At 41.1% G+C, this 24,135-nt stretch overlaps 1 protein-coding gene across 1 annotated transcript in view; it reads right to left on the reverse strand.

The window, feature by feature from the left end:
• Positions 1-22,516, reverse strand: part of NUFIP2 (nuclear FMR1 interacting protein 2) — a 32,379-nt gene extending 9,863 nt beyond the window's left edge. The window contains exons 1-3 of the mRNA XM_006740901.3: positions 22,142-22,516; positions 15,248-16,972; positions 1,798-1,830 (exon numbers count right to left, since the gene is read on the reverse strand). Of these exons, the coding sequence (XP_006740964.2) occupies positions 1,798-1,830; positions 15,248-16,972; positions 22,142-22,424 (2,041 nt within the window). The 5' untranslated portion in view covers positions 22,425-22,516. The remainder of the gene's footprint in view (positions 1-1,797; positions 1,831-15,247; positions 16,973-22,141) is intronic.
• Between the last annotated feature and the right edge of the window lie 1,619 nt (positions 22,517-24,135).

Here is a 24,135-nt window from a genome sequence, read left to right on the forward strand (position 1 = left end):
TTTTTTTTTTAAAGATTTTATTTATTTATTTGACAGAGAAAGACACAGCGAGAGAGGGAACACAAACAGGGAGTGGGAGAGGGAGAAGCAGACTCCCTGCCGAGCAGGGAGCCCGATGCGGGACTCGATCCAGGGACTCCAGGATCATGACCTGAGCCGAAGGCAGTCGCTTAACCAACTGAGCCACCCAGGCGCCCCTATCTAAGAACTTTTAAAAGTACATATGCTTTTAATAAAAAATAGGAAACCAATAAAACTTGTCGCCTAATGGCTAAATATAAAGGCCTAAAAATAATATTAAAGATTTCATGCTCACCTGAGCCTAACAGTCAATCTAATTTAGTGCAGAGATAATATAATACCCTTTCTAGGACTATAACAGCCACCCTCCTCTAGCAACCTATGAAGATAATGCTATTTCTTTTTTTTTTTTTTTTAAAGATTTTATTTATTTATTTGACAGAGACATCAACAGAGGGAACACAAGCAGGGGGAGTGGGAGAGGGAGAAGCAGGCTTCCCGCGGAGCAGGGAGCCCGATGTGGGGCTCGATCCCAGGACCCTGGGATCATGACCTGAGCCGAAGGCAGATGCTTAACGACTGAGCCACCCAGGCACCCCGATAATACTATTTCTTAATAGTTAATAGCCATTTTACAGTAAATATAGGAGGTCTATTTTTGCAGAGTATATTTTCTAGTCTATTTTTTTGTTTGCCTTTGAATAAGAAGGCACACAGAAAGCAACTCAAAATAATTTAGGAGCTTGCTAGCTATCTTCAGGCCACAGCTGTGTTAGACAAATAAGACCTGGCCTAAGTACAATAGAGAGATGGAAGGAGGAACAATGCCCGGAAATCAGGGAAACCTACATTTTTAAAAAAGATTTTATTTTTTATTTTTTAAGTAATCTCTACACCCAATATGGGGCTCTAATTCACAACCCTGAGATCAAGAGTCCCATGCTCTTCCAACTGAGCTAGCCAGGAGCCCCCAGGGAAACCTACATTTAATCTTGCCACTTTTTAGCTTACATAGTGACCTCTCTCACTTATATGAGCTAGCAAAGTGGATGGGAAATAGGATGCAATTCAGTTACAGGGTTCTAAAAGCCCAAATCTATTAGTGACGTTCTCCAGACTAAAACTTACTTTATTTCAGGTATTCTGTATCTACCACATTTTAATGTATTTGGAAAAGCACACAATAATCAGGATACCCAATTTAAATTTTTTGAAAATTCCAAACAATCCAGATGTGGGTTATTCAGTCCCTTTGCCTTCCTGCTATTCACATCTTATACATGTGGTTCACGAAGGAAGCTAATTTGCTATTCTTTAGATTTTTAACCATCTATTATTTCAGAGAATATAACAGCCCAAATAAGGCTTCTAAAACAGCTAGCTAATATTTTTCTGAACTATGAATTTCAGTTCTTAGGATACCACTTGTCTACCACACAAATACAGATAAAGACTGGCTATAAGTGGAAACACTTATTCATGCTGGTTTCCTAGATTAAAAATATTTATGTTCTGTCTTACTTTCATAATCAGAGGGGGAAAAAATTCACGTTCTTCACCTAGCAGGTGAAGAGTATTTTCATATACTCTTTTCAGTGTTATCCCATGTTTAGCAATCCTGGTAAGGCAGCCAATGTCTTTTAACTGCAGTTATTAAATAATTCAAAATATAAAGCCTATTCACTTGGTGGGTCACTGTTTGTTATTCCCACCCAATCATAGCATACACTAATTAGTCATTAGTACTAACATTTTAGGTAACCTAACCATTCTTACCTTGCTTCTGCAAATTCCAAACAGATTCCATTTCTGCAAAGAAAGGAAAAAAAAGATTATTTTATACACTAAGCTTTATAGAGCAAAGTTTAAAGCTATGCTTTTCACTTAATTAAACCTAAAAAATCTAGACCGGTTATTGCTGGGCTGGAAGTAGGGTTTAAATAGCACAGTTCTATTAAATCTTAGACAAAACACTCTTATTTTCTTGGAATTCTCAAGTACTGTCTTTCAGATTGCCTTAAGTTAATTACAGAAAGTGAATGATAAGTCTGCCTTTCGGCTCAGGTCATGATCCCAGGGTCTGGGATCAAGCCCTGCATTCGGTTCTCTGCTCAGCAGGGAACCTGCTTCTCCCTCTCCCTGCCGCTCCCCGTTTGTGCTTTCTTTATCTCTGTCAAATAAATAAAATCTTTAAAAAAAAAAGTGAATTATCATCTGAAATCAAACTACCAAGAGAACAATTCTATCTATACAAATAGCAAAGATGTGCTGAAGCATGCTATAGATAATCTCAATGGTATTTCTTGTAACAGCTCATTGTTATTTAAAAAAACGAAGTATTTTTTGGCACCCATCATAACCCAATGGGGTACCCAAGTCTTCTAAATGAAGCATTCAAATTTGATTAAGCATTCAAATTTGCTTAAAATGCCTTATTGAAATTTTACTTAACTCTTTGCTATAGGCAAATGATTCTGCTCTTCAAACCACACCTACTCTTATTTTTAACCCATAAGGTCAAAATGCCAATCCATACCCATTTATTAGTAAACACAATCCTCATTTGCTCCAATTCCATTGAAATGTGATCACAATGTGCTTACTTTGATAACTTACAGTGAAGAAAATATGTACATGACCGAACTATAGTGACATACAGAGAAAAGGCAAGAAAAATTCTATCTGTAAGCATTCCAGAAAGCTTCACAGAGGGCTCATTTGAAGGTTTGATGAATAAGACAATAGATGACTACTATACCACAAGAACCAAAGAACAGGAAAATAGGAACTACAATACCTTGAAAGGAAATACTCTACTAGGTTTATAATGTAAACAAAGACTATACAGTAACAGGAATGAACTATGACTAGAGAATAAGTGCTCTTCCCATGGCCATACAACTGCCATTCTGAAAGACAAAAAGGTGATTTTTCTTTCGTATAACTGGATTTTGTGTAATTGTATTCCATATAATTTATCACTGGCCAATTACAGTTAATGAAAAATAAAACTGGAGCTCCTTAAGATAGGATGTATCTGGACATGGGTTATAGTTAAGTTAAAACATAATCTCTCCTCAGGGCTAAAAGTGTATAAATCTCAAATTATTTTTTTGTTTTATGTGTATTGTTGGAATCAGAGAATAGTAGATCACACTCTCCCTGCTCCCCTCTATCCCCCACCAAATTCACTCCTAAAAAACTTCTAAGTTTTGAAAATTTGCCAGAATTGGATGTTTGGAACAACAGGTTAATTATTCAAAATAAAGTAATTACCCAGATAAAATTGCATTCAAGGTATCATAATAAGGGCCTGATTAAACAAAGACCGGGAAATAATACATTAGTTGTCACTTGGTCCAAGAGCTTAGATGGATGCTCTGGGCTTCAGATTACTGGACAGGGGCGTCTGGGTGGTTCAGTCGGTTAAGTGTCTGCCTTGGGCTCAGGTCATGATCTCAGGGTTCTGAGATCAAGTCCCGCATCGGGCTTCCTGCTCAGTGGAAAGTCTGCTTCTCCCTCTCCCTCTGCCCCTCTCCTTGTTTGTGCTCACTCTTTCTCTCTCTCAAAAAAAAAAAAAAAAAAAATCACTGGACAGATACCCATCCAAAGATTGGCAGGAAAATCCCCATCTCCTAGGTCTAAGAAGGGGAGAGAACTGTGACCAATCTAATCTGGAAAAAAGAAGATGTATCAGGAAGGTTATTCTAGTCATGGCACTCGTATCTATTAATCTAATTTCTATTATTTTCAGACAATTAGGAATAGCTGAAATGGTCATTAGAGCCGTTATCTTACACATTTCTGTACTTCAGAATAGCATACTTTAAGAAGTCCAAAGATAAGCCTTTTCTTGGTTGATCTGACTTCAAAAACATTAATCCAAAAAAACATTTTTTCTTTTAATGAAAGTACAGAAATCTCACATCTTGCAACAAATAAAGTCCTGAGTTCTGTATTACCTGATGCTCATTAAGTCTGTTTAATGTAAAGATAAATGTGTATTTAGTTGTATGTTGAGAAAAACACCAACTTTTCATTTTGACCCACCTATGCTATAACATTTCCTTTTCTCCTCCCCACCACAAACCTCAACCTGCCCTTCCCCCCCCACCCTTTTTTGGTGGGGGAAGGGGGGGACTACACTCAAGAGTCCATAAAAACTAGAGTACTTTAAAGGCAAACATATAAATTTTAAAGACAAAAATAACTTTTTGCACCACCCAAGGTCTTCATTGGATTGAAGACATTTCCTTAGCTTAATCTAGAACATTCAGCTTTAGGTTTTAAACATAAATTTTATTTTTTTTAAAGATTTTATTTATTTGACAGAGAGATAGCCCGAGCAGGAACACAAGCAGGGGGAGAGGCAGAAGCAGGCTTCCCGCTGAGCAGGGAGCCCGATGCGGGGTTCAATCCCAGGACCCTGGGATCATGACTTGAGCCGAAGGCAGACGCCTAACTGACGAGCCACCCAGGCACCCCAGGTTTTAAACGTAGATTTTAAATGATTTCTGGTAAGAAAGTCTTATTACACTCAAATAAGGGCTCTGGAGTAGTGAAATTGATTATGCTTTTTGAGGAGGGGAAAGGGATGTATGACCTAGCTAAAAAATTAGCCATGGGCCAACCTAGCTTCTAGCCAAGAAATACATCAACATTATCTGAAGTGCTGAACTGAGAAATGAATGCAATTCCCCTTCCAGTTATTTAATATTAAATACTTCTGTAACTAGTAGCAACTTGATGTCCTTGATTAGAATTTCAAGTTTCCATGAAACTTAACTGAAGATCAGAAAGAAGGGGAAATAAATCAAATATTGTTTGCACAATTACATGTTATGCTTAAACAACCATACTAAGACTAATAAGCTAGTAATAGAGAATATATAGGAAAGGAGAAAATTGTATTTTTGCCCTCTTTTAAGTTACAAAAGTCTCCATGCAGATTCTAAATACAAAACAAGTTACTCTGTGTAACTGTTTTAACTACCACAAGAGAAGCTGAACAAAATAAGGCACATTCAACTATACAAAATCATAACATAGTAATTAATCTTTCTACTTTTAATACTGCCCTCACCCCCCACCCCACATGGTCTTTTACTTCCCAGTTCTTTTTAAAGTTGGATCCCAGCATCCAGTTATGCAAATAGTTATTGAGAAATGGCACAGGACCGAATTTGCTAACATAAGTGAAGGTTTCTGCTTTTAAAATATACCAAAGTAGGCAATTTTATTAAAATTCTGCAATTTAGACTGTCACCATCCAAATGTTAAATTTTACTATATAAAATTTTTCAAATATTTAGTTATGCCACCTCATCATAGAAAATTTACATTCAATTTTCTAAAGCAGACTACTACTACTTCCTACATAGCTCCCTATCACAATGCTTCCTGTAGTAGATGTCCAATAACCTGTAAGTTCTAAATTCCAAGTGGAATAAAAAGTACTATTTAGGGGCTAGGGATATAGATGTGAAACCAGAAAGGCTCTGCCTCCGTGAGCTTAGAAGAGATAGCTTTTCTAGATAGAAGCATCAACATGAACAAAGCTTGGTGATATTAATTAATAAGTATGAGGTATGCTAAAGCAGGGGTCAGCAAACTGATTTCTACCCATTGCCTGTTTTTGCAAATCAAGTTTTCTTGGAACAGAGCCACACCCATTTTATATATTACCCGTGGCTGTTTTTGTGTACAAGGCAGAATCAAGTACTAGAACTGCAAGGAAGAGACCGACCCCATGGCTCACAAAGCCTAAAATATTTACTATCTGGTCATTCATATAAAAGTTTACTAGGGTGCCTGGGTGGCTCAGTTGGTTAAGCGACTGCCTTCGGCTCAGGTCATGATCCTGGAGTCCGGGGATTGAGTCCCGCCATCGGGCTCCCTGCTCAGCGGGGAGTCTGCTTCTCCCTCTGACTCTCCCCTCTCTCATGCTCTCTCTCTTTCTCTCTCTCAAATAAATAAATAAAATCTTTTAAAAAAAAAATTTACTAACCTATGCTTTGGTGGTCACAATTATTTACTAAGGCTGGGTGTCACTAAGACAAAAAGATTTAGACAAAGAACAAAACTATTCAGGGAACAGAGATAAAAGTCTCTAAGAAGGAAAGATTCACACAAAGATAAATGCTATTCTGCTATTCAGGGGATAGCACAAAGGCACATACAAAGGAAAGTTTACTATTTACATCATATAGGTGAAGGGAAGTCACTGAAAATATGAGATTACTGTACTAAATACTAGTAATGATTGAGGTAACTGAAGAGTATGGATGAAGTTATAATACAGTAGTCCCCCTTATCTGCAGGAGATAGGTTCCAAGACCCCTCTCCCCAACAGTAGATGCTTAAAACTGCAAACAGTACCAAACCCTACGTATACTATGTTTTTTCCTATACATACATGCCTATGATAAAGTCTAATTTATAAATTAGGCACAGTAAGAGATTAACAATAAAACAGAACCATTATAACACACTGTAAAAAAAAAAAGTTATGTGAGTGTGGTCTCTCTCAAGTATCTCAACTGTACCGTACTTAACATTCTTCTTGTGATGATGTGAGATGAAAAAATGCCTACATGATGAGATGAAGTGAGATGTCGCGTTAGGCTACTACTGACCTTCTGACGATTCAGAAGGATCATCTGCTTCCAGACCACAGCTGACCGCGGGGAACTGAAACCGCGGAAAGCAAAACCACGGATAAGGTGGGACTACTGTACAGAAAAAGAGCCCAGTAAATATTACTGCAAAAGTGAAGAAATTAGGACAGTTGTATTAGAGATAGAAAGGGAAAAATGGGTATGTTAGAGACAGGATCCATTAACCTAATAATTAGGGTTTGGGAAAAAATGAATTCAGTTTTATATACAAATTGATTAGAGTGGTGATGTTGTAAATACACGGTCTGAACTCAATGTAAAAGCAGTTGAAGTTTTGAGCTTAATACACAGTGACAGAATTGGATGAGATTACTCAGAGTAGCATGAAAAGGAGACTGAAAGAACACCAACACTTGAGAAAAAGAGAATGATACCAGGAAGGTTATGCTGAAGATGTAACAAGTAGGAAAGTATGTAGTTAAGGAAATGCAAATTAGAGAATTTAGGGAGGGAGTGTTCAACTACTGCAATTCTTATTCAAAGTTAAGACACTGTTCACTTTCTAGTCACTCTTTCTCTCTGGCGGGATGTCACTGCCTGGTTCAAGCAGTGGTACCTTACAAACATTTCTGCAATGTAATCTTTTAACAGGCCTCTCTTGCCCTTAATCGGGTCTCACTTTCTATCTTCTACACCATGGCTATCATTCTCTTCCTCTAAAAATATAAACCTAAAAGGGACCAAAACATTTCAATGGATTCTCACTGCCTACAGGGAGACTAGATCTGTTTGTCTTGTATAAAATTTCTAGCATTTGACACAGCCGTATATCAATAAATAAACTGGATGGGGGCGCCTGGGTGGCTCAGTTGGTTGAGCGACTGCCTTCGGCTCGGGTCATGATCCTGGAGTCCTGGGATCGAGTCCCGCATCGGGCTCCCTGCTCGGCAGGGGGTCTGCTTCTCCCTCTGACCCTCTTCCCTCTCGTGCTCTCTGTCTCTCATTCTCTCTCTCTCAAATAAATAAATAAAATCTTTAAAAATAAATAAATAAATAAATAAATAAACTGGATGACTAAATTAAAGATTTTTCTAACTTGCACCACTCACCTTCCTTGAAGCACTCTGAAATGACTAGCATGTTCAAATACTATTCCATTTCCTCCACCTAAAATAGTTATGACTTTCCTTGTACAATAAATAAGCCAATTTCCACTTCTCTTTTGAATCCTACTAGCCTCTCCTGACCCTCCCACCCCCTTTAGGGGTAACTCTATGTTCCAAACACGTTTTATATATTTTTCTACAGAGCAGTCACACTAGTCATGTATTTCTTTCCATGTATGTTTCCCTTTTAGACTGAATTCCTTAAAGACATGAATCCCCTCTTTTCATCTACTTATCACAATTGCTTCGCACAGAGCTCGGTGCAATATGTAAACATTTCAATAAAATATTACTCATAAATCAGTCAGGAAGTAATAATATAACAAAGTAGTATTAGGTCCATTTGAAACTGATTTGACTTACAAAAACAGCAACTGCATATGGTCCAACCAAAAATTCAGCATTTAATTCTTCAAAGAAAAAGACTTAAAGCTAAGAGGGTTAAAGCCAACTTGAGGCTTATTTTTTTTTTACTTTTAATATTGAATGATACTATTGTCCCAGTTTAACATACATTTAAGGGGCACCTGGGTGGCTGTTGGTTAAGAATCTGAATCTTGATTTTGGCTCAGGTCATGATCTCAGGGTCGTGAGACTGAGCCCCGCACTGGGCTCTGTGCTGGGCGAGGAACCTGCTTAAGATTCTCTCTCTGCCCTTCCCCACCGCCCCTGCCCACACACTCTCTCAAGCTCTCTCCCTCTCAAAAAAAAAAAAAAAAATTAGTACCTTAAAAAATCCTTTAAAAACATTTAAACATTTTAAAAAGCACATGTCTCAGGGCACCTGGGTGGCTCAGTCAGTTGGGCGTCCAACTCTTGATTTTGGCTTAGGTCATGGGACTGAGCCCTGTGTCCAGCGCTGTGCTGGAAAGAGTCTCCTTGAGATTCTGTCTCCCTCTCCCTTTGCCCCTATGCATGCACTCTCTCACTCTCTCTAAATAATGTTTAAAAAAAATCTAAACAAAAATAAAAAATAAAAAGCATGTCTTCCCACCCCAAAAGGAAACAAATCAAATATAAGGCCAAACAAGGGGACTGCTACAACTGAGAACCCCCAGATCAATCTACCACTGATCTTGCCTTCCAATCCCTTATCAAGCCATTACTGGGTATCTTAGCACCATGTTTTGCTATTCTGATTTCCCTTCCCAACCAGTCAGTCCCGAGTACCTCCCTATTCTTTTGCAAAGACTGTCAGAATCTTCTCCCCACCCTTTTCTTTTCCATTTTGACTATACCAGAGAATTAACAGCTTATTTAATTTTTTTAATTTTAGGGGCATCTGCCTGGCTCAGTCTGTGGAGTGTACGACTCTTGGTCTGGGGTTGTGAGTTCCAGCCCCATGGTGGGAGCAGAGACTGACTGAGAGTTGCATGCTCTACTGACTGAGCCAGCCAGGCACCCTGATAACAGCTTATTTTCAAGTCAATTTGACTAAAGTACTTAGAAGTCATCACCTTTTTAGGAGATACTTAATATAACTTTTCATTGCATCAACTTCAGTCTTATATTCCCAATTTGGAGCTACACCAAACTAAATAGAACTGTCTGGACCACCTCTAGATACATACATTAGAAACTTGGAGCTTGGGCACCTGGGTGGCTCAGTCGTTGGGCATCTGCCTTCGGCTCAGGTCATGATCCCAGGGTCCTGGGATTGAGCCCCACATTGGGCTCCCTGCTCAGCGGGAAGCCTGCTTCTCCCTCTCCCACTCCCCCTGCTTGTGTTCCCTCTCTCACTGTGTCTCTCTCTGTCAAATAAATAAATAAAAATCTTTAAAAAAAAACAAGAAAAAAGAAAATTTAGTATTCAGATCCTTCTGTAAACAAAAGTCTAAACTGTATACATAGTCCCCCTTCCCTTTGATGGATTAACCATAACTTGTCTCCTGCCTCCTCATACCCCGTAGATCAGCTTCCGCATTCCCAAACCTAAAATCCCTTTTTATTTTATTTTTTTAGATTTTATTTATTTATTTGACAGAGAGAGACACAGCGAGAGAGGGAACACAAGCAGGGGGAGTGGGAGAGGGAGAAGCAGGCTTCCCACCGAGCAGGGGGCCCGATGCGGGGCTCGATCCCAGGACACTGGGATCATGACCTGAGCTGAAGGCAGACGCTTAACGATTGAGCCACCCAGGCACCCCAATAAACATTTATTTTTAAAAAGGGATTTTAGGGGGGCGCCTGGGTGGCTCAGTCATTAAGCATCTGCCTTCAGCTCAGGTCATGATCCCAGGGTCCTGGGATCGAGCCTCGCATCGGGCCCCCTGCTCGGTGGGAAGCCTGCTTCTCTCTCTCCCTCTCCCACTCCCCCTGCTTGTGTTCCCTCTCTCGCTGTGTCTGTCAAAAAAATAAAATCTTAAAAAAAAAATAAAATGTTTATTTTCAGATAAATAATACATTCACATGACTGCAAATACAAAAGGTAAAATCTTGTTATTCCTCTGCCAAGACTATTCCAAGAGTTCATCAGAAAAACGGCTTCCAGGGGTGCCTGGGTGGCTCAGTCTTTAACCGTCTGCCATCAGCTCGGGTCATGATCCGAGAGTCCCAGGATCGAGCCCTACATCGGGCTCCCTGCTCAGCAGGAAGCCTGCTTCTCCCTCTCCCACTCCCCATGCTTGTGTTCTCTCTCGCTGTCTCTCTCTGTCAAATAGATAAATAAAATCTTTAAAAAAAAAAAAAAGAAAAATGACTTCCAATGTATCTTACAAATTGGTGCCACATTAATCTAGCTGAATGCAAGATAATAATACCAACTCAGTTTTTAAAAGTGTACAATAAAACAAAGGCTGATGTACTATTTTGTAAATTTAGAAGCCCAGGCTTAAAAATGACAAATGATTTTTTTTCAGGTACACAGTAAGTAGGAATACTTCAGCATTCACCTGTCTTCTGTGCAGTTAAGTTACTTCCATTCCACCAGCCCATCTCCCTGATATTCAGTGGCTCCCCACCTGCCTCCAGACTGACCTGATGGTCTGGTAGCAACTTACCTTCCTTCTATGTTCCCTCACCACATCCAAAGCAGAACCCTTCCAATATTTACATTTACTCAGGATTCTCCAACTTATCTATTCTTTGTCTTCCTCCTCTCTGCATTTCCGTAAGTCAAAAAATCTTCCCTATCCATCAAAACTCAGTTTAAATACTGCTGCCTCCATGAAAACAAACCCACATTTACTCTTCCCACCTTTACTCCATTAAAAATTCTCCTTCCACTAAAGTCTTCTAGGTATTTGTATCTGTATGACACTTAAAATCTTGCCTAGTAAACTTGTGTATTGTTTTCACCTCTACTTAAGCTCTTCAAAGAAAAAGACTCACCCTTTCGAAGTCTTCCATAACTAAGCAAAGTACTTTGCCTCTAAGTACATCGTAAGGGAAAGGAAAACATACACACATATGTATTACTGCACAACTGTGGCAGAGAAAAAGAAAAAAAGGATTAAGCTGAAGAAAGCTCTCTAGACTTGGAGTTCCCAATCCTGGCTGGCAATGAGAACCACCTAGTGAGTTAAAACACATTTTTATTCCAGGGTGTGGCCCAGATCTAGTAAATCAAATCATTTATGCCAATAACCTATGGAGGTAACAGAGAAACAAATTCTTAAAGTTTCATACTATAGCCTAGTGTTCCCTCAAGGACATTTTATACTAGATAACAGTCATGTTGACTCACTTCAACCATCAAGAATTACACCTTATTTTATTCATCTCCCCTTGCATCTCTACATGCTGGGTAAAATTTACCATATCAAATTATTTTTTCATGAATACTCCAAAATATCAGCATTCTGAATGCTTGGTAACCTTCAGTGCATTATTAGTTAGGCAAGATAAATCAACCTGGTTTAAACAAACACTGACCAAACACACAACTCACACCAACCTATTTCAACAGATTTGGCTTCAAATGACTTTTTTTTTGAATTAAGTTACTTCAAATGACCATTTCAAAATCAAATATTCACCTCAAAAAGTTAAAGGGTCTAGTGTTACAAGTCTCTTGAAAAGTAAATGCTTTAAAGGAGGCAACAGTTATATGTCCTGGGTATGTGCATTAAAAGCTATTACTCTAACATTAAGTATCAACTAGCAAAATGTTAGGATACCTGGAATTTGCTCTTGACACTGCTACCAAAGAAAGTGTGAAGGTAGGCAGGTGAAATAAGAATGACCATGCTTTTTAAATGTTCAGGCTAGACGATGGGTACATTGGGGTTCATTATAGGTTCCACTTTTGAATATAAATTTTTTCATAGTCAGTTTAAAAAGATATCACTTTAAAGTTCACCCCTTAAGTGCCACTTGAGAATAATAGAGAATAGAACCTACATCTCACCATAAATATTAATACTGCTATGTAATGGTACAATATTCCCCCAGATAATATAAAGATTAACCCTCCCGTTTCTTAAGAAAAGTTAATAACATAATGTGTAAAAAGAAAATTCCCGAGAACTAGAATTCCCACCAATCTCTTTTTTTATGCCTCATCATATCTGTATTTCATATCCTCAAAATGTACTGAACATTAGTCTAAGGCTGCAAGTAATTAATGTTTAATCTAAAAAATGCACCATTCCTACTGAACTGACACCAAGCACCCTCTTACCTACTATTTCCAAATAAAGTTGTTGAAGAGCTTATTTTTGAAGTTAGGAGGTATGCCTAAGAACTTCTATTCCTGAGCCTAACTTTAACTCAGTAAGCGATTGCCTTTGAAAGTTGAAAGAGAAGACTACACTAACGGACCAAGAAAACACAGGTGCTCTTTTAAAGTATTCCAATAAGCCAAACTGATTATTACCTCCTTTAGAGTTTAAGACAACTTGGGGGAAAAAAAAAGCCAGCCTTCGCTTATGAGAAAGATCTGCAGATCTTCAAAAGGTTGTAATTCAAAACAAATTCAAAGAAAAATTAGTGACCTAATGAACCAATCCACATTTGGCAGTAATTCAAAGAACCTGCCACTGGGAACTAACTGAACTGAATGTTATCCATTGTTCGGGCGGGGGGGGGGGGGGGCGGCGACAATCAACACCAATTTAATCTCAGTAATATCCAACTACAGAACTCAAATTGATGCACTTTACTAAAGCAGATCATTCGGTAATATCAGCAAAATTAAATATAACTGCATCCATGTAGGGGCATTTAGCTCATCTAAATACCACTGATTTCCTATCTAGTTAGCCTACCTATACGGAAAATGCATACAGAATACCTAGAAATAAATACAGGAGTTAATACTCCCATTTAAAAAGGCTTACAATTCTCCATAATAAAAATCTATATAAAACCACCAGCCAACCGCCACTTAACGGAACAACTTGTCCTGGACTTTTTTGCAGGTTACGGAAGAACATAATCAGATATCCTCTCAGGTTCACACAATGACCACCAATACAAAATACTCAGGTAAAGCTTTTCCCAATAAAGGTCTCTGGAGGGCAGATGGCACAGAAGACACCACCAAAAACGCCAACTCCCCCAGCAGAATTTAACTGATAATTAACCACAAGTCTTAAGAAACTAAGCAATTTTTTTGCCCTAACTTTCCTAAAAACATCCACTTCCTGGTTAATTCATTTACTTCCAAATAGCAGTGCTGGAGAAAAAAGTGAAGACAGGTAATTTTATCTGCCAGGATTTCTACTCCTAAACTCCCATAAGGCAATACTACTACTTACTCCCATTTTTTAAAGGGAAGAAAAATAGAAAAAGGACATCTGTTCATTTTACTAATGTCTTCCAGTTTGCAGATAAGGAAAGGTATGCAGAGGAGGCAATTTGCTTAAAAGTCACATAAATAGCTTTGTTATTCATCTCTGAGGCAGTGATTCTTCCAGGGAGAATATGGTAATTACCTCATCCCCACTATATGATATGCTGCCCCTTCCCTGCAGTTGCAAGTCACTGCCTAAAAGAGCCAGTGTTAAAAATGGGAATGTGCAGCATATCTTAGGTGTGTGTATGCATGCATGGGGTACAGATTTCTGTTAGGGGAGGAGGGGAATATGGAAGTGGAAGACTGAAAACCACTGTTCTCAAAAGTACCTAGGTTGTAAACATCATTCACTAAGCCTTGTTATTTGCTGTAGGGATAATAAGTTATGCCATACAGCATATATATATATATTTTTAAAGATTTTATTTATTTAGGGGTTGCCTGGGTGGCTCAGTCGTTAAGCGTCTGCCTTCAGCTCAGGTCATGATCCCAGGGTCCTGGGATCGAGCCCCACATCGGGCTCCCTGCTCGGCGGGAAGCCTGCTTCTCTCTCTCCCACCCCCTCTGCTTGTGTTCCCTCTCTCGCTGTGTCTCTCTCTGTCAAATAAATAAATAAAATCTTTAAAAAAAAAAGATTTTATTTATTTATTTGAGAGAGAGAATGAGAGAGAGAACACACGAGCGGCAGAGGGTCAGAGGGAGAAGCGGACTCCCTGCTGAGCAAGGAGTCCAATGTGGGACTCGATCCTGGGACTCCAGGATCGACCTGAGCCGAAGGCAGTCGCTTAACCAACTAAGCCACCCAGGCGCCCTGCCATACAGCATATTTTTAAGACACAAATGGGGTGCCTGGGTGGCTCAGTCGGTTAAGCATCGACTCTGGATTTTGGCTCAGGTCATGATCTCAGGGTCCTGGGACTAAGCCCTGCAGTGGACTCCCTGCTCAGCATTCTCCCTCTGCCCCTCCCGACGCTTGCTCTCTCTCTGATATAAATTAATTTTGACTTTAAAAAAAAGACACAAATAAACCATATTCTAAAAAAGTTATGCGCATGGAACTTGAAAGATATCGGATTCCTTTTTTTAACATAGGCTTTGGGCTATGGAAAGTACAGATTCCAAGAGCCTGGTTCCTACAATGCTAATTGGGCTTGCCGTTGCAGTTATTGAAATTATTTTCCATTTCCCATTCAGCACCCACTATTTCTTCGTATAAGAGGAAAAATAGTTTGACACTCCATCTTTTTGGACTCCTCCTCAAAAACACTGCTCCTACTCATTTTACACAAATTAGAACTATCAAGTGAGCTCACTAATAAAGAAGCATATGATATAAAAAGCAAAGAAGAGCGAACATCTGCTCAAAGAAAAATTTTAAAAAGAACCCAAGAGAAAATATGTCATCCCTTTAGGCACAACCCCACCCCTCTTCACTCTTTGAACCAAGTGTAGGAAGTCAAATATACTTGTACGTATTAAAAAAAAAAAAATGCTTTTAAGTTGAAAATGTAAACATTCCCCTCTTAATAGTACTATTTCCAAAGACCCTGAATTAGTTTATCAGCTGCTTATCCACTGTTATTCTCAACTTAGTTTCCAAATTCTTAAAGAATCTCATAGTAATTTCCAAAATTCACCCTTAATACACCAGCTAATGTAAGTTAAATCAACCAGTAGGAATCTTTATAGAAGAACAAATGAGTTACCTTTAGTGTGATATACAATAGCAGCCCTCAGGTCAAAAGAACCCCAGCTATCATTTCTTTCTAGGCCTCTCTGGTATCTCTGGTCTTTGGCGGAGCCTAACAAAGTGTTCGTAGGAGACGCCAGAGGATTTTGATTTTCTATCTCATAGTCCTTTGAGAGAAACACTAAAGCACCTTGACTACCGGTGTCTGCTTTTTGCAGGTCACCTATATGACTGGGTTCCAAGGATAAGGCTCCACTCTCACTAGTAGTCCCAGATTTTAGAATGCTACCCAGAACTTGAGGACTAGTCCGTTTTTCCAGCTCATAAGCCTTGGGAAACACAGGATGCTCAGTTCCTGAGGGGATTATTTCAGCACCCTGTGAAACCAAAGTGGCAGGATATTCCCCTTGAAATGTCACCTCCATCACTTTATGATCTGATGACTTCCCAATAACAGTCTCAGGGCCAGCACTGGGCTCATTTATAAATGATAAACCCCACTGATTCTGGAAGATATCCCCCAGGTTTTGCTGATCTGTCTGAGAGGGTAGATCCACTTGTGCCGTGCTCAACAGCACAGTTTGCATATTTGAAGGATAGATAAAAAGGCTAGATTTAATTTGTTCAACAGCTGCTGAAGTCAGACTCATGTCCTGGAGAACTGAATCAGTCCCAGACGAGATGGGTGTTAGAGTATTAGCAGCAGTAGTTAGCAGTGGCTGACCCCCTGGAGAATACACACTTGCATCAGTCCCTGCTAAAACAGGCCCATTAGAAAAGTTGGCCGAAGTAACAGATTTCAGCGCTGACATAGGGACCTGGGATAACCGACTTGAAGACTGGGTCTGAGTTTCCCCAGTAGATGATGAAGAGGATGAAGATGAAGATGGCGACACAGAAGAATTCTGTACAGTTTTGTTGAGGTTTTCCTTAACTTTGCTTGCATAACTTATTTTAGGAACTATTTTAGCACTGCTATTGTCCACTGGAAAAACTGGTGGTGGTTTAAATAGGGTCCATGAGTCCTCTTTGGAGGTAACAGCAGAAGCATGCTTTCCTTTGGGCCGATCATCAAACTTTTTGCTGCTCACACCAGGTTTAATATCAGAGCTTTTCCGCAGCATATCACCCACAGCAGGTTTTCCTCGATTTGTTCCTCCAGGCCCAGCTTCATACTTCCAAATGGGCTTCGAACCATCTACTCGATTTCCCTTTTGTTCACTGTAGTCAGGCTTGAAAGTTTCAAGTCCCTGTTTTAAGGTTGGGACACTGGTCTCCTGTTGCATTATTTTGTCCTGAACTAAATTAAGGTTTTCACAACCCTTGGCACTATTGCGCCTAGCTTTCCTTTTTTTAGGAGTGGTATATCCGCTCTCAGATCCACTACCATCATTATCTGCTCCTTTGCCCATATAACCATTAGTAATATAGCCAGAATTAGTTGTTACAACACCATTTGGAATTGCTACTGTATCGGTCTTGTCTACAGACTGGTTCTCTCCAGATTTATTTTCGTAAGATTTCCCATTCTTTTTGTCCATACTGTTTTTCTGAATAAAATTCCTGGTTTTAATTCCTGCTTTCCCAAAGGTGCTGGCCTTTATAGTCTGCTTCAGATTAGTGTCTACAATTTGTTGGTTGCCATTGAGGACCCTGGAAATAGGGTTGGTAGCTTCATCAGAACCCAGGCTCTTTAAAGGTATTTCTCTTTCTCCAGCATTACCATTTAGTTCACCATAGCCTAGAGAGGGCGGAAAAAAAAAGGTGTTGGTTTTTTTTTTTTTTTTACAATTGTAATATATACATTACAGTAGTACCTAACATTTAAAGACACTATGCTATGAGCATTAGCTTGACGATCTGTTATTATTTCACAACTACGAGAAAACACTTGTGAGCCCCATATTAGTAATCAGAAGTCTACCAAGCAAGAGTCTGAACCAAGCTGGAATTCAAACCAAAGTCTGAGGTCAGAAAGAACAAGACCTCTTAACAGCACGCCATAATACCCCTCACCTAAAAGAACCAACTTCCCCATTGTTCTCACAAGGCTGTTATAAAATTTCCTTTACAATTAAGAACAGAGCTACCCTCTGGGCAAAAATCAAGTTATGTTGATACATTAATTGTACATGGAAATTAAAGAATCCCTTTCCAGGGGCGCCTGGGTGGCTCAGTCAGTTAAGCTGCCTTAACTCAGGCCCTGATCTCAGGGTCCTGGGATTGAGCCCCATATCATTGGGCTCCTTGTTCAGCTGGGAGTCTGCTTCTCCCCCCAACCTGTCTGCCCCTCCCCTCTGCTCGTGCTCTCTTGAGCTCTCTCAAATAAAATCTTAAAAAAAAAAAAAATCCCTTTTATGCAACCATAAATGGCTGGTAGTCACCATAAGCAGTTTCTACTGCATTCTGCTGAACAAAAATCTAATACTCATGAAATCTTTCTACAGTGGTCTTGAATTTATTTTGACATTTCCCAGACATTAGATCATACTGTTAATGTATGAAACCAAAACAACTATGTACCAATGTTTCTAACTCTTTTAAAATATATTTTCTTCATTTTACATCTGGGTAAGCAGACTCTCAGGGAAATTAACTTGCCCAAGTCACAACATAGAGAACTGGAAATCTGAACTCCAGTCTGCCTCTAACATAGTATCCTATCACTATGTAATACTGCCTACAAGTGATGCAATATTATTTACTAAACAAAACTACAATGAAAGGTATCTAATTTTAAAAAGTTATGGTGCTCAAGTTTAAGACCTTCAACTACCATAAAGAGTTTACTACTATACATTATTCAATTAGGCTAACAACAGCTTTTCCCATTTCCTTACCCGTAAAATAGTAATATTAGTTATCCACCTTTCTATGAAATGTTCCCAAAAGCATTTTGAGGTCAAGTAATTAGAAATAATTAGAAACAGATACATAATAAAAGGATACACACACATTCATTTAAGGCAGCTTTTCAGGGGATTGGGGGAGAGGTGTCCAATAAGAATACCAAGTAATTTGCCTTTGTCACTTTCATTCATTATTGTGGGCCTTTAGCCTGTGAAGGCTAAAAGGAATGTGAACTATATTCTTGTTTTGAAATTGTTTTAATTCCCAATATGGTAATCAACAGATATATAACCCAAAGTAAAAGCTCTTTGTGAATTTTAAAAACATAAAGGATCTAGGATTTTTTTTTTGTTTTTTTTACAAGTGTGAGAACCATTGTTTTAAAAGAATTTGATGTGGAATAGAACATAGTCTGGGAAGATGTACAACAGGATGTACTATAATTTTAAGGCACTCATTCCATATCAGAGAAAAAGATAAGGACGCTAAGAATGAACAAATAGAGGCATTTTCTTCTACTGTATTAACTTTCAGAAAATAAGACTATAATCGTTCTAAGACTGAATGGCACAAAACTTGTACCATAAAAAATGTTTTGTTAAAGCTCTTAACTTCTGTAGAGTTGTAATTTTTGACTGCTTTTTTTTTTTTTTTTTTTTGACAGCCAATCAAATCAAACTTTGGTGGAAAAATTCTAACTATGAAACTACAAGTAAAGAAGAGATCACTGCTTAGGGTGTTTTCTGAAAGGTTCCTTTTTTCGTAAAAAAGTTCCTAAATAGAGTCTCTCAACGTTTTTAACAGATCCAAGTTTACCTGTGTACAACTCTAGACGAAAAACTACATATACCATTTAACATGCCAACAGGCTAAACAAAGGTCTGTACTCTTGGGCCCATTAGTCGTAACTTTCTCAAAGGTAAGCAAGCAGTCTTAAAAAAAATTCCAATATCCAAACTAACCTGGACCAAAGCCAAGACTTTTAAGTGAACCAGGATAATTTTTCCTAAAATTACTAGTATTTAGTGGTTCCAATATCAGGAATCACCAAACAATTTAATAACAGCTCAAAAGCCACTATACTTCTACTCCCAAGTTTTAATAACAAATAGCATTTCTCATTTAACTAAGGTTTTTTCCAGGGGCACCTGGGTGGCTCAGTCGGTGAAGCGTCTGCCTTATGTTCAGGTCATGATCTCAGGGTCCTAGTCTCGTGGGGAGACTGCTTCTCCCTCTCCCTCAGCACCGCCACCCCCCTCCCCCGGCCCCATCGTGCTACCCTCTTTCTCATATAAAGTCTTAAAAAATTTTTTTTCTATAGTAACTTTGTTGGTATGCAAAGCGTACCAGAGACATTTTCTTTCAGAAACTTAGGTATTTAATAAAAATGCATACACCACAGAATCACTGAGAGAAGTCAAAGAGCTCTCTGCACTTTCACTATTCAGGTTTGTCATGCTAAAGCATCTAACCCTACTTCAAATGGACTCTGCAAAACTTCAGTCCCGATAAATCTAGCTTTTGGATTAGAAACCGGAATTACTGAACACATTTGGCCCTCTCTTGCGCCCTCTTCTGGAAAAAGAAAACAGGTTCCTCTTTATAGGTTTGTGGGTAATGGGTCATAAAAGCCCACTTCAACATATTACAGATACATTTCAAAAATGCTCCTAGTTTTCTTAGTAAATTAGCATTATACATGTTGAAGTCACAATACTGTAACCAGGCCACACATGTAAAACTGTTCATCCCAAATTGTTTACATTCTCTCAAAACTGCTAAGCCCAGTTTCCCCTCTTTATCCTCTTCCTGGATAAAACATACTAATTTGAAGAATGCCACCTTGAATGGTTCAGGGGCTGCTTCTATATGCAGAGACGATGCCTGCAGGGGTATATTAATACCTGACCAACGAAATACAATTTTCCAATCTGAACAGTAATACTGCTTTATATTCCAAGCAACTATAATAAAGTAAGATTTTCTTTCCTCTAAGTTGAAAAAGACCTAAGGTTAAAACATTTAGTGTTGTATACTTTCTAATAGTTTTCAAGCTGTTCCAAATCCGTTAAGATTAAATAATATATATGTTCACTTCTACTGCACACCTGATGTCCCTGCCCCCAAAAGTGGAAAATCTGGCATTCCAATTTCAGTCTTCAAATTACATTAAGTCTTCAATAGAGCAGCAATTTTTCTCCAGCTCTCAGTAACTGCTTGTATCACATTTGATATGCTGGGTTTAACATCCATTTTCTTACCATTCCCTTCATTTCTCTTCAATTTATAAGGAGTCTTTAATTTGTAAAAATCTGCCTAGTTACAAACTTTTAAGTTCATTTCTTCTCAAATGTTTTCTAAAATGACTTTTACTCTCAATTTAACATTTGTTCAAATCAAGACTTTGGGGCTCGCCATCAATTTGAAAATAGAAAAACACCTTTCCTTTTTACATGGAAAAAAGCCTCGTCCGAGGCAAGATGGTAGTGAACCAACCTCATGGATGAGCCACCTCGTTTCTCCTTTAAGGACAAGAAATAGGGGTCAAGAAGAACTCGCCCTCTCCCCCCATCCAATCATTTTTCTAATCGCTCTCCTCGAAATCACTACCCAAGCCCGAAAGGTAAATGCTGGGGGGCTTGAGGGAGCGAAACAAGCTTTTTTTGTAAAAATGAGCTGCTAGAGGGAAAGGGCCCAAGTGAAAGCCTGAGAGGCGGAGTCGTGAGCGAACCTGGCAGGAGACGAGGTTCCTGTGGCAGAGAAACTCGTGACCGGGGAGCCTGGTTCCCGCTGGGTACCCCACCCGGCCTTCAGGCACCGCCTCTACCCAAAATGTACCCCCCCCCCCCAGCCCTCCTGCCCCAAGGAGCGCCGCGGCCGCCGCCCGCGGCCTCCCGCTCCGGGCTCCACTTCCAGGCCGGCTCCCCGCCCGGACCGCCCGCGCCTCCCGCCGCACCCGGGAGCGGGAAACGCGGCCGGCGGCGCGCGGGGCCCGGTGCAGGCCGCTCCCCTCGTGGCCGCTTCCCTCCCCCACCCCAACCGCCCCCGCCCCTCACCCCAGGGACCCGCCCGGGACCGCGCGGCCGCCACCGGGTTACACAACCCGGCCGGCGACGGGGGGAGGGGCGGCCACGGGCCGGGGGCGACGGCGCCCCCGCAGTGCGGGGGGCAAGGCGGCCGCGGGTGGGGATCCCGAGCCCCCCAGCTCCGCCGCGCCGAGCCCCCTCGACACCCTTCCCCCTCCGCTCCTCAGTGGGCCGGAGTCGGTGACAGGAATCGGCTTCCAACATGGCGGACAGGAAGCGGCCCCGCGAGGAGGAGAGAACATTCCAGCCGCGCCGGCTCCGGGGGGAGCGGGCCCGGGGCGCCGGCCTCGCGAGGAGCCGCGAGGGCTGACTGCGGGGTCTGGTGCCCGAAAAGGGCGTCTAGAGGTGGAAATGACTCGAGAGATGAGGGGTCCCGGCCGCCCCCCCAGACGGGGAACCCCAAGGCCACAGGTGGGCTTGGGGTGGCGGGTGAGGGAGGACACTTCCTCAACTCTGCCCACCTACCCTCGCCTCGCCGCCTGCAAAAGGGTCTCGCGACACCACCCAAGTCGGGATTCGCTAGGCCTTCTTGAGATACACCCCGAAGGCTTTTGGGGGGGGAGAGCTATGGACACCCCAAATCAGGGCTACCAAATTAAGGTTCCTCCGGGGCCTCGGGAAGGTAAACGGGAAAGGAATGATGAGGCTGGACTTCCAAGGCCGACCCTCCGGGTCTCCCTCCAGCCCGGGCGGGGGCCGGGAAGGTCACACTGGCCTGGTTGGGCCTCTCCCGTGCTGAGGGGAAGGAGAGGGCGCTGCAAAGCCCGCGGCCCAGGCCGGGCTTTGGGAGAATGGAAGGGGGCTTCCCCAGCCCCGCAGGACACAGAGGGACACAGAGGGACACACACACACACACACACACACACACACACAACCACTCGGACCGCGTCCGCGCTTTCCACATCCAGCCCCACCCCCATCTCCCCTACCCCCCACCCCCATTCCCCTTCCCCCACTCGTCCTCCCTCCCAGACCTGTTTTCTTCTTCGGCGTTTCCTGGTGCTGCTGGAGGGCGTGTTTCTGCTCATGTTTCAGCGCCTTAGGCTGGGCCTTGGGGCTGCCCTCGGCTCCATGCTGCAGGTATTGGTGAGGCTGCTGGTGATGGTGGTGATGATGGTGGTTGTGGCTGTGGTTGTAGAAATAATAATGGTGGTGGTGGTGCGGCTGCTGCTGCTGCTGCTGCTGCTGGGGGTGATGGTGCGGATGGTGGTGGCTGTGATGGTGCTGAGGCTGTGGCTGGCCGGGCTTCTCCTCCATTGAAAGCGGCTGGGACTCCCTGGCTGAGGCTGCGGGCTGCTGCACCGTCAGGATCTGAGACTGCTTCTCAGGGCTCACTCAGTATATCTGAGCGCGTCTAGCCAGCGCACTGGTTAACCGAGCGATTCTGCGAGATTGGCAGCGGCGCTCCAGCAATCAGGAGCCGCGCTGCGCCGCAGGCCCCGCCCCTAGCCCAAATCCTCTTTCCTTCCCCTTCGCCACTGCCTCCTGGCCAACGCCACTTACCCTGTGCAACCTCACAGGGCCGGGCCTTCAACGTCAGCACTATGGCTCTCTGCTGTCGCTGTCTCTCCTTCACCGCGCAGTCTGCGAACAGCACTTTCTACACTCCTCACCCGCAAGCAAACTCACGTCGAGTGTAGCAGATTCCACTGGCGATTCCACTGGCGATTCCACTGGCAATTCCACTGGCTCTGGGAGCCATCTGTTGGTTTTGCACCTCCTAGAATCTGTTGGCTTTTTTTTTTTTTTAAATCCTTTTCCGGGTAACCAGAGGAGAAGATCAGTTCCCTTAACCCTGAGACCACTAAAGGGGCAATACAAAAAGAGGAAATAAATACATTTTTTAAGAATACAAGAGCTTCACAATTCAGTAGATCATTTTGTATTCTGGATTCATTTTGCTTTGTATTCATATGCTAATCTCTTCCTTTCCACGAAGGGATTATAGGGTTCCACAATGGGGTATCTGTGTAATTTTCTAAAAGGGCACAAAGGGTTTAAATCATTGTTTCTTTGTAGTTGGAGGCAAGGGAGAGCGGGAGGAATGAAAATCTAAAATCTACAGTGAAGTAGTATTGTTGTTGAGTTGTTGCTGTTGTTGTTGTTAACTCCAGGTGAGGTCAACTATAGAACCATGATAAGTTGTAGAATATGAAGTTTCAAGAGCGAAAGACAGGAGAAAAGGCACTTTAAAACTTATTAAGTTAAAAAATTTTTTTTCCATGTATGGAAAATATTGGAATTTAAATACTCTATTGCTTTTGTAATGTTGGCTTAATTTATCCTGCATTATCACATCACAACCTGATTTTTTAAAAGCAAATGTTAGAAACATTATGAGTGAGAGTGATTACTCAGGAAGGAAGAGAAAGGTGGTGTTGGGGAGGAGCGCAGGGGTACCCTTTGATAGTATTTTATTTCTTGACCTAGATGGTAATGACACATGTATTTGCTTTAGAATTACTTCTTAAACCGAAAATATTTGTATGTATAATACACTATTCTCAGTTTATGTTATATTGGGGGGATTTTTTTTAAATTTAGCATAAAACATGTATAATTTACCACTTTAACCATTTTTAAGTGTATAGTTCATTGGCAGTAGATACATTCACATTGTTGTGTAGCCATCACCACTGTCCATCTCCAGGACTTTTTCTACATCCCAAACTGAAACTCTGCACCCATTAAACAATAATTCCCCCTTTCTCCTCCCCCATATCCCCTTTTAAGCAATATTTTCTTTTCTTGTCTCTGTGATACCTCATACAAGTCGAACCATACAATATCTATTCTTTTGTGTCTGGCTTATTTCACTTAACACGTCTTCAAGATTCATCGTGTTGTGGTATGTATCAAATTTTCCTTCCTTTTTAATGCTGAATGATAGTCCATTGTATGTATATGGCCCATTTTGTTTATCCATTCATTTGGCAATGGACATATGGATTATTTCCTCAGTGTATAC

The sequence above is a fragment of the Leptonychotes weddellii genome, chromosome 15, assembly GCF_054177405.1.
Source record: "Leptonychotes weddellii isolate Sample4059 chromosome 15, ASM5417740v2, whole genome shotgun sequence".
NCBI lineage: Eukaryota > Metazoa > Chordata > Mammalia > Carnivora > Phocidae > Leptonychotes > Leptonychotes weddellii.